Source organism: Echeneis naucrates, chromosome 19, assembly GCF_900963305.1.
Source record: "Echeneis naucrates chromosome 19, fEcheNa1.1, whole genome shotgun sequence".
NCBI lineage: Eukaryota > Metazoa > Chordata > Actinopteri > Carangiformes > Echeneidae > Echeneis > Echeneis naucrates.
In genome coordinates, this window is record NC_042529.1 from 17,036,748 (window position 1) to 17,048,720 (window position 11,973).

Consider the following 11,973-nt stretch of genomic DNA (forward strand, 5'->3'; position numbering starts at 1 on the left):
AGGGGAGCTACACATGGACGTTCTTCCATGTGTAGCTCTGTTAAAAGCTCTGCTTTTAACACCATCCTACCTCACAGATTGGTAAATAAACTACTGGACATAGGACTTACATACTACATTTGCCTTTGGATGATTGATTTCCTATCCCAACACACCCAAAATGTTAGATTGGGCTCCCACTTTGTAATGCTCCCCTACATCCACCTTCATTGACAGGTGACAGAGTTAGGGAAGTCAAGGTTATGGTCTTTTTCATGTCAATATCACCAGGTAACAATTTTTTTTGGTCATCGTTAATTTCACTGTCTTCAGTTAAGTAAGTGTGTTTAGCCCAGGAATTTTTCCATTTATGAACATTATGGTTGTCATTAAATCATTTTCTTTTACTTGTGCCGCCATAAATTCTTTAAGGGGGAATGACAGGGAAAATGGGGCGGTGTTTTTTGCAGTTAAAATCGGCGTTTGGGAAGATCTGCTGCAGCTCATCTTTGCTGCAGTTTTTTATTCTACTTCAGATGAAGTGTTTTTTCTGGAGGATTCTGCTATTTCACTTTCATGTGAAGGACTGATTGGCAGAACCAACAGGACTTGTGGTGAGCTTTGGCAAAGTGTTTTTATTTTGCATCACCTCACCATGCTCCATCGCCCCTTTCCTGATTGTGGATTATTTGTGTTTTTTTGTTTCGGAGTGGACAATTGTGTTTTGTTCTTCTTCTGTTGTAAATTTAACTGTAACTGTCGGATGACTTTGGGTTTGGGGAAGGTCACTGTGTTTTGGGGTTGATTATTTGTGGAGGATTAATATCTGTATCTACATCCCGTCAATTAAGTGTAGCCTATGTCTGGTTGGATGCATGTTGGGTTGAGATATATTTCAGTTAAAATTAGACTACAGTTGTTGAGTTCAACTATATGACTTTTTTTTTATATTTTACAATATATCAGGAGTTTCAGTTTGACACCGAGACAGCGCCTCCCGTGACCTGTAAAAAAATAGCGTTGTGACAAGAGCTTCAGCTGAGTTTGGGGTGGATTGTTACAACTTCTCTACGGCCATCAGCCTCAGCACAGGCTAACCACAGGGCTTTGCGCTGAGCCCCCTGCTCTACACCCTCTACATTCCTAAAAGGGTGTTAAAAAATTACACAAAACATTTGTTGTTATATATGCAACACATTTTGTGTGGATTTCAAAATCAAATCAAATCAAATTAATTTGTATAGTGCCAAATCATAACAAAGTTACATCAAGGCACTTTACATGAAGAGATGTCTAGACCAAACTCTTAATAAAATTATTTAAAGAGACCAACAGATCTCCCGATGAGCAAGCACTTGGCAACAGTGGCAATTTCAACACAAGATGTGTAAAAAAATGCACAAAAGCTAAACACATGTAATGTGTTGGATCGGGGCTGCTACACCTGGTGCGGTAACACTTTGGTAAGTAGCCATTACTGGTTTATTTCAATATGTCTCATCAAACTGTTTATCATTAAATTGAATTCGACATATAATGATAATATAAGTATACAATCTACAAGCTAAATCATATCTCAAAGAAAATCCATGAAAAACCTCCAGTTTTGTTCAGCAGGGCTATCTGACCATAAGATGTGAAGAAGTTAGTTTCTACCATGCCAAAGGTAAAGCAAGTAAAATTCTTGTTATCTTTAAATAGAAAGAGATTTCTAAAAAGAATTCTCAATGTCAACAGTGCCAGAGATCTAATCTCTCAAAATCCATGCTTTGACAGCGGAGAGCTGTATTTGAACCCAAGGTAGAAAATTGTATGGCAGGGATGTTCACTGCACTGTGTTTTTCCCTGTGGATGCAACTACACAATTGCTGAATGTTGAAGGTACAATGATAACAGTTGGCAGTTAGCCATCTAATCTGTTTTATTTTTCTAATTGTCATGTATTCTGTCTTAAAGTTATGTTCTGTTCTGCAGGAACAATTTTAATAACTGTATATTAACAAGTACATTTTATTGTCTTCTTTTCCATAAGCTGAAATCATAAAGTGGTCCTTACACACTGATCCTTTAAAAACATTTTTGTGTCAAAATAACAACTTTTTGTGCTTATTCCTCTAACACATCTATTGTGACAAATAGTTTGACATATTGGTTTTGTCAAATTTGTCAGGTTTTGAGTTAATTCTGTCCTGTCCTTGTAACTTCCTGTTTTATTTTGTAGTCCTGGTTCCTTCGTGTTCCCCGTTACTTTACTTCCTGGTTGTGTCCCACATTGATTGCCTTCCCTGCCCTAATGTGGATCACCTGTGTCTTGTCTAGCACTGCATATTTAAGTCCTGTTTTCAGTCTAGTCCTTGTCGGATCCTTGTTCCTTGTCCATGCTCTGCCTTGTTGGTTTGCCCATGCCTTGTCGTTTTGTCTGAGCTCTGTCCATGTCCATGTCCCTGCAACGCACTTCACCACATTTTTCGTCGTGATAGAAGGACAGAACACTAGACAGACTAAACTCAAAACCTGACAAAATTTGACACGTGTTGTCCCTGAGCTAATGCAGCATGTGTTAAATTTTAACACTTCTCAAAGCATACATGCATGACTGCACCCCGGCAGAACACAGCAACACCATAATTAAATTCACTGATGACACCGCAGTGGTAGGACTCATCTCTAGTGGGGAAGGAACAGGGATGAATAGAGATGTATATCTCCACCACTAAGGTCGATTCAATATGCATCTCGATACATTGCCACCGATACAATATAATTGCAATACATTGACACTAGACCTGCTCTATATGTAAAGTGCCTTGATGTAACTTTGTTATGATTTGGCGCTATACAAATAAATCTGATTTGATTTGATTTGATTTGAAAAACCCAAAATATTGCAACAAATTTTTTTGTCTTTTTTGGTGCATTAAATATCTTGTCATTGTTAATGTGGCTCTTGTTTCTCTCTCCTCTCCCTCCTTTGTTGTGTACAACTTCTGCGTGTTTGGTACATTTACGCTGCCTCGGAAAATATGTTAGAATAGGAATCGATACTGCAAAACAAAATAACCGATTTAACCTTGGTATTTGCTGGTGCAAAAAGGCTAGAGGAGATGCACCGTAAATTCACTAGCAAATTAAATCTGATGCACTTTTAATCTACCAGTGCAGTCACATCGCATATATTTGTATCGGACCACCGATGTGAATCTGTGAATCGCCTCATCCCTGCATTTTCCAGCTGCACAGGAGCACAGAGTAAAGATCTCCAGATTATAGTAAAGGCTGCTCAGAGGACGGTTGCCTTCTCCACTCAATTGAGGAACTGCACAGTTCCTGCTGCCTCAGGAAAATTAAAAGGATAACCCATTCAAAACAAAGATTTAATGCCATGATGTCCTCGAGGTCCCTGCTATAGTAGTATTAGAACTGACAGTTGTTCTGAGAACAAGTAAGGAATCAGTATGAATCTTGTGTTAGCCAGTAAAAGAAGGAATCAAATATTAACTGTACCGTGTAAAACTCAGAATGCCACAGAGGCTTCTGTTACCTCTACCAAGCTAAATTTACTTAATATCTAATAACTACTAGTTAATGACCATTTCCCATAATTTAAATTTTCTTTTTCTGACAGAAATATGGTTAACAAAAGCCACAAATAGTACTGTTCTTAACGAAGCAGCACCCCCAAATGTTTGTTATATAAACAAGAGTAGAAATGGCAGGAAAGGAGGAGGAAAAGCAGCCTTATTGAAAGATAAAATCCACTTTAAAGAGGTTTCACTTGGTAATTTTATTCTTTTGAAGATCTTAGTTCTATTTTAAAGGGTGTTCCCAAAATTCTATTTTCAATAATTTACAGACCTTCAACATACTTAGCTAGGGATTTTAACATCCACATAAGATTAATGGCAAGGCCAAAGACCTTTCTTTTGTATTAGACACTTATGGTCTGGTCCAACATGTTCAATATCCTACACATATTCGTGGTCACACTTTGGACCTGGTTATTTCTAAAGGTGTTGACATTTCCTCTTTTGTGGTTACTGATCTGGCCTGAACATTTCTGTGTTTTGTTTTGTTTTGTTTTGTTTTGTTTTTTTATTTACTGATCACTCAATGTTAAAAAAAAAAATTATCTGATAAGAAAAGATACATTAAGGAGAGAACAAGTGCTCAGTTTGCTGGGGCTATACAGTAGCTACATCACCAACAATGAGTGCAGAGTCAGTTACTCTTGAACCATTTCAAACTGAAAAACCACTATGGTAGTATGGAAAGAGAATGCAGGAAAGCTCAAGTGGAGGAAAACTTAACTTAAAATTACTAGGAGCTAAACAAACAGACCCTGCATAACTCTAGCAATGACCAATGCAAGTCCAGACAGCTACATATATCTGACATGATTAATAAGAAAGTCAACAATTCTTGTACTCTTTTTTTCTATGGTTGATAAACTTACAAACCCTCCAAAACAGATGAGCACCGAACTGCATTTCTCCACAAGAAATGCAATGAATTTGCCAACTTTTTTAGTGAAAAAAAATCAAAGCCTTGAGACTAAACATGAGTGCCACACAACCTGGAAATAACTCAACTGTGATTGCACAATTTGATATGATTGATTAAAAAAATCCTAAAAGAAACCGTTCAGCATTTGAAACCAACAACATGTACTCTGGACATAATTCTATCTCACTTTTTAAAACCTATTTTTAGCTTAGTAGACATTTACCTCCTACGAATAGTTAACAGCTCACTGTTATCAGGCATTTTTCTCAAGTCATTTAAGATAGCTGCCATGAAGTCACTCTTAAAAATGAGGACTCTAGAAGCCTCTATAATGAACAACTATAGACCTGTTTCAAACCTCTCTTTCATGTCCAAGATTATTGAGAAAGTTGTGCTTAATAAGCTCAACAACTTTCCAAACAAAAGCAGTAATCTTGACAAACTTCATTCAAGCTTCCGACCTCACCACAGCACTGAAACAAGCACTGATCAAAGTGTTAAATGATACTAATATAATACTGACTCTGGTCTTCTTTTACCAGACCTCAGTGTTGCACTGGACACTGTAGATCACCAAATCCTGCTGTGATCTAAAATTGGGTTGGACACTCTGGAGTGGCCCTTTATTGGTTCAGATCTTATTTAAAAATCATATCTATTTAAAAAGCCAGAGTTATTTTATTACGATTGGCATCTATAAATGTCAACAAGTGGCTATGACTGGTGGAATCCCCCAGTGGTCAGCTCATGGAGCCCTTATTTTCAATCTGTATAAGCTCCCTCTGGGTCAAAATGTACAGAACTTTGACAGATGGCTGCAGTTCACTAGACTCACTGTGTCACTGTCTAGAGTTAATAGGTAACTGAATGAGCCAGAATTTGATTCAATTAAATAAGGATTAAACTGATTATTCTGCTTGGCAACAAAGAGGGGCAGCAATAGAAAATAGCTTGAGTCTCATCTTAAAAAAAAAAACCACAGACCAAGTTTGTAACCCTATTGTGTTAATTGACTCAGATCTGAATTTCAAAAGCCCATCGAAGCTGTCATCATGATAGATTTTCCCAACTCAAAAACATCAACAGTTAAAAGTTCTGTCACACAAACAGACACAAACAGATGCTTATCCATGGATTCATCTCCAGTAGACTCAATTACTGTAATGGGCTTCTGATCAGACTCTCCAAAAGGAGCATTAAACAGCAGCGCTGCTGCTTGAGAGATCAGAGCACATTAGACCAGTCTTAAAATTTTTATACTGGCTCCCAGTCAGTTACACAATAGATTTTAAAGCCCTGCTACTTGTTTACAAATCACAGAACAGCTTGGGACCAGAATACATCTTTGATATGTTTAGAGAATATAAAACTAGCAGGATTCTTAGATCCACGGAGTCAGGTCAGCGAGTCCAGAACAGAGTCCTGAATAAACATGGAGAAACAGCATTCAGCTTTTATTCTGCAAATAAGTGGAACAATCTGCCAGTGGAAGTTTTAAATCCAGGTTAAAAGCTTCTCTTTTCTCGTGCGCTTATGCATGATACCTGCACTGTACTTCTCTTATCAAATACAATGCATATTCTTTTTAATTTTATTTTTTTTTTATTTTAATTTTAATTTTTTCAATATAATTTAAATTTAATGATTTATGATTTTAGAACTTTGATTTTATGCATGTCATTGTTTTTACATTTATCTGTATGTTCTCTGTATATAATTAAAGCACATTGAATTGCCTTTGTGTATGAAATGTGCTTTATAAATAAACTTGCCTGGCCTTGCTTTGCCTTGCCTTTCAGGACCAATCCCAACCCTGGACACACACTGCTCAAACGTCTGCCTTCAGGTAGGTGCTTTAGATCCACAAAGACATAAACAAACAGACTCAAAAACGTTTTCTATTCATCTGCCATCATCTGTTTAAATGCCGCTACTCTAGATATCTGAGCTAGTCCATATATGTTTACCTACATTGTTTAGGTTTCTCTTAATCACTTCAATCATTCTTCATCCATCCATCATATCCCAGGTTTATGGGACGTGCATGTGTTTTTGTGTTTTTCTTAGTTTAGATTAGATTTTTGTTGTCTTTTTCCTATCTATATTTTTCTTTGATTTTCTACTTTCTATACTTTGTATCTGATAACTTTTACACTGGAAATCTGCACTCTCAATTGTGTTGTGCAATGTGTAATTGACACAATAACAATAAAGATTTTGATTCTAACCACTATGCCACCCTTGCATTATACTTACAATACAAATCCATGCTTTTTTGAAGAGAGGAATACATTACTTTCACAAATAACACTTTATTTACTCTCAATTTAATCATGAGAGCAATTTTGATCAATAAACATAAATACACACACATACCAGCTTCACAGATGCTTAACGCTTGAGGCAAATGTCTTACATACAAAATACATGCAAGTCAGATCTCATACTCAAACACAAATTACACACTTGTGGCTGACACGCTTACACATACAAACACACACACTAAAAGTCTAGTTCAATAAATAAATACTTAAAGATAATCTCTTTGTGAGATAATGTCAGCTTCCCAGTGAATAAACGAGAACGTACCAATTCAGTTTCGGTAGAGAGCACAGAAAATGCACTTATACGTGTTTATTATGCATCTTCTGACATCTATGAAAGAATTTCTAATACATTTCAAAGTGAAGATCAAGCTGTAAAACATTGGAACTGAAACGCACCATGCACCATATGAAAGCTCCTTTGATCAAACACTTAAAAAGAGTAAAACAGAAGGACAAAAGAAATTACTAGCACCAAAATCCCTCCACTCCCTTAACTGCAAGTGGTTTTGTCAGACTTCCAGTTCAACGTAAAGAGAAACACCTAGCCTTGACAGGTTTCCTCCCTTACTGGTCTGACCAGTGTAATCATCTGCTTAAATAAGTGTGAGCAAAGGACATCCATGGGAGATGCCCCAGGTTCCCTTCCTCGTTGTTGGCAAACAGCATCCAGTTCCTCACAAGAGAAGAGACACCTATGGGAGTCCTGGGGGAGTGTGTCTGGTTGTGTCCCTCTCTCACACACAAAGAAATTAATAGCAAAGTCAACAGAGGGAATTTCACCCAGGCAATATGCTGGGCAAATCATTACTCAGAGCAAACAACCCCAGGGGTATTCAATTAAACCCTAAATACCTCAGCAAGTATTCCAGCAAGTATTCCTAATTACTTCAGACTGTTGGAAATGGCTGCAGGCCAGCTGAGGCCAAGGATTTGCCTGTTTAGAATAGTCTCTGTCCCCAAAACCCTTCTTCTCCTGGGTTGTTGGTCTAGAACATCAGACAGGGGAATCAGTCTCTGTTCATCAGTCATTGCAAAACTGACTGTTAGTAGTGTGCTGTGAATGTATTTCAAAGAGGAGAAATTGACATGACAGCAGGATTAATTCTCAAAAGAAAGAACAGCGAACAACATGGCGTAAAAAGGTAGCAACTGAGGAGGGCGTTAAATTACGAGGAAGAGTTAAAAATATAGCGAAAGACACGTCTGCTCTCTTGGATACAAAGCTTCAGTGTACAAACTGATTCACAGTGGCATTCAAACACACGCATGGCACAGAGACAGATCAATCCCAGTACCAGTACTTTCCATAACAGAGGCTGACCTTTTCCTAAATTGTTACAGATACACATTAGAGGGCAAATGAGAAGACAGAGATTATCTAATTACAATCCACACAGTGCTGGGGAAGCATGCACTCTTACATACAGAACATTCAAATACATTCACATTTTAACCTGGAGCATTTTCGATGCTCAAATCGATATCTGTTTGATAGGTTGGTTGTCACAAGCTGAATCTGATAAGAGATGTTCATTGTTCAAATAATTTTTAACAACATTCAACACCAGTCCTCATGGCAGGAGAACAGATGAGGGAGTGGCAGAGATACTCGGCTCATTTCAAGACTCATCTCAGTTATAATTGACCTTGAGCAAGGGACAGGTCAGAAGGGATGGATGGTGGGTGGAAGGAGGCATGATGGGGCCAGAGCAGACAGGGAAGGAAGGAATATGGGTAATCTGAATGACATTATCAAACACACACAAACCACTTAAAAGGAAAAAGAACCAAAACAGCCCAAATGTAAAGACAGTAAGAGTTATTAAAGAATCCTTAGTGCATCTGCTCTCCTGAGACTTGATTAAGTGGAGTTCTGTATACTTATTAATCAATATTATACACAATGATTCACTTCAGTGGCAGGAATAATTCAAAAAGACCCTGTATTTGAATAGATTTAATTCCTTCCTTGCTATCAGCAAAGGTAACCTCTCCTTGGTATCAGTAGACTAATAAAAAAAAAGCTTAACCCTCACTGTAGTTTCAGTCATATGAGGTGAATATATTTGACCTGGAAGCACTGAAACTGAGGAACATGAACCTTGGGATCAACACACAGGCACAAACACATTTGATCACATGGTGGGAGGGTGCAGCTGCAGTGGGACCGCCACACAAACACAAAAATTGCAGATTAAAAAACACTCACCCAGACTGAAGCAGGTCATAATCTGTAGGTCTAAGTACACCATGTGCTTCCAGTATAACTCTAGGGCTTGTGGTCATTCAATAACCTTCTAGGTGAACTGGAAAAGCTGAACAACCAAGCAGGTGTTTCTTACCTGGCGGGTGAGAGTCGGGCACTGGTGAAGTCTCCTATTTCATAAATAAAAGGATATGGATTACAGACCATCTTGAGACACCAGCTCCGAGGCCGAGTGGTTTGTTTCAGGTAGAAGAAGACCACCGGAGCCAGGGTGGGGTATGGTAAGCTCTCCCCACCGCTCCCGCTCGCTGTTTCCTCCCTCCCTGCAGAGATCCTGTCAGGTAGCGGTGACGCAGGTTCCACCACCACCTCGCTGCTCTCACCACTGCCCGGACCGACCCCAGACAGGTCGTTGAGCAGGATGAAAGTCCTCGGCAGAGAGGAGCGACTCTCCGAGCCCCTGGCGTCTGCGACCACGGAGAGATTTCCCGCAACGTCGGCCATCATTTACCGCCTGCATTCAATAGGGTGCCACAATCATATAATTCGACAGATAAAATATTGCTGACAAAAATTAAAACGTTGCCTAAAACACCCAACGCTGAGCATAGTATGCGATCAAAATAATAATTAAGATTTATCGAATATGAGCATTAAAAAAACTACTCTGGATATAGGTTAATTTTAAAACATTCTACTGCAACACATATGCTTACAATTACATTTAAAGATAGAATGGAGCCGTGATTGTCATGGAGGGGTTATTTTAGGAAAAACATGCGCACATCTCGTCGAAAAATCATTTCAGACTGAAATTCATACAAACATTTGTTTTAAAGACCAAAGATGACCAAGTATGTATTCACTGACATCAGATGAAAATAGAATTGATATACACCAAAAAGGATCCCCCAAATTTGAAGACGGGCTTGCATTCTTTTCAATCAAAAAGACACGATCTATCTCCTGAGCAACCATAGCCTACGACTGCTAGAAATTATTTTTAAACTTAAATCGTCCATCAACAATACAAACATGTTTGAGTAATTCGTGAGAAATCAAAGAGCGTTTTAAATGTTCGATTTATTACCTACAGTGGACTCGGTAGACGTGCCCAAAGCGCGCTCAGTCATCGCATGATCAGTTCTTATAGTGGCTTTGATCCAAACTTGCCTGCTGAAAAAATCCGCTTGAAAGGAGGAGAGACGATAAAAGGGAGAAGAGGATAGGAGACACAAGAGGGGGTCTTTTGGTTTGGTGCCTTTATCTTTTCAGGTGGCTGCGTTGCCGCGCCGGTCCGTCTCAACAGACGCAAAGCGCCCAAGTCCAGGTCTCCGACGTTCGCAGAACCTCTGGGGGAGGGGGACAGTTAGCAAAACTTCATAATCATTCCCCTTTGAAAAGAAAGGAACCGTTTATCCTTGTGTAGAGCCTGGTCTTTTGCCAAATATTAACGCTGCCCACCAATTTCTTTATACCCCCCTGTTCCACAGAACCGATTGAGTCCGAAATTAGACAAAAAAGAGAACTTCATTATCGATTGGTTTCATCACATTTTCCGCCGCTGGTTTCTCAACTTCAAATTGAATAACTCGGTGCTTTTCGTTATATCCGCAGGCGGGTTTACGTGAGATAGGCTACACAACCCGCATAGGCATTTCAGCGATCCACAAAGATGCTGTACATCCTTCATTTGAGCACAAACAATTGTCAGATGGGCAGGCATGGATATTTTATAACATCGAAAACTACCTCACTCTTCGTCGTTGCACACATGAGCTCCCGATCTCTATCTTATCTCCTCCAATTTGGACTCTGTTGGTCGACTGTAGTTCTTACATATCGATCTTTGGATGAGAGATTCTAACTTCTCAATGTTGGCTCAAGTAACTCCTGCTTTGCGCCAATCACAGCGCAATCGCGATTTAGAGTTCCCTCCTTACTGGTTGAGCTGCACGTCAATCTATGTTCCACACCAGAGGGGCGGGGTGAAACAGATGGAATCTTATTGTTAACTGTGAGTCAATAGGAAACAAGGACCGATAGCACACAGACATTGATTGATTGGTCCAAATTTGAATTATGGAGATTTTTTTGGGGTGGAGAAGTTGTTGTAGGGGCTTGCCACATAATACTGTTACTGTTAACATCAAATGATGTGCTTGTGCTTTCAAGGAGAAAAAAATGATCACCCAGGCTAAACAACAGACCTAAAAGCTGGTCATTTGCACCTACAATCAAATCTAATTTTAGTTTTATTAAGTATTGTTAAACTGTGAAATTATACACAACTTTAAAAAAAATAATTTGGCTGTCTCTCAAAAAAGAAAAATTAAAATCTTCAAATAAATCTTGGACCACAATAACACATTTTTAGACTTGAAAAGAAGATTTTTGGCTTAAAAGAAAAAGGTTAATTCCAGAGTCCAGGGTTTACCCCGTCCTCGCACAGCATGAGCTGGGATTGGCTGCAGCACCCCCGACCCGGAAACGGATAAGCGTTTGAAGATGAATGAGCCTTGGATGAGTACTGACGTGTGTGCTAGCGGCCACTAGGGGGAGATATTTCCCCCAAGTCGTCATGCACACTTTCTATGTAACTACAGCTGGTTCAGAGAGTGACACCTCCTGAGTCAGAGTTTGCTTTCCTGTCTAGATTTTCAGTGATAGGATGGCCCAGAATTTTATTGCTTTACCCGTGGTTTGGGTTTTTACACCCTTGATTAATTACCAACATTACTCAGAAAGGAAGAATGTATCCTTTTTTTAATAACCCATTGCAGTTGTGTGTGTGGGTAGCACATAACAGAAAATTAGGAGACAGATAAAAGTGGGTTTTAGGTGGCGCAGAAATACAATAATGATAGGCAATACACAAATACATTTTTAATTCAGAAACTTGAATAGAGCAATGGTATTTCAAACTTGTTCTCATGGTTACAGGACTGCTGACCAGTG

At 38.9% G+C, this 11,973-nt stretch overlaps 1 protein-coding gene across 1 annotated transcript in view; it reads right to left on the reverse strand.

Moving 5' to 3' along the window:
- Positions 1 to 10,875, reverse strand: part of cacna1g (calcium channel, voltage-dependent, T type, alpha 1G subunit) — a 230,136-nt gene extending 219,261 nt beyond the window's left edge. The window contains exons 1-3 of the mRNA XM_029527030.1: positions 10,768 to 10,875; positions 10,106 to 10,367; positions 9,209 to 9,529 (exon numbers count right to left, since the gene is read on the reverse strand). Coding sequence (XP_029382890.1) covers positions 9,209 to 9,522 — 314 coding nt within the window. The 5' untranslated portion in view covers positions 9,523 to 9,529; positions 10,106 to 10,367; positions 10,768 to 10,875. The remainder of the gene's footprint in view (positions 1 to 9,208; positions 9,530 to 10,105; positions 10,368 to 10,767) is intronic.
- Positions 10,876 to 11,973: the final 1,098 nt, after the last annotated feature.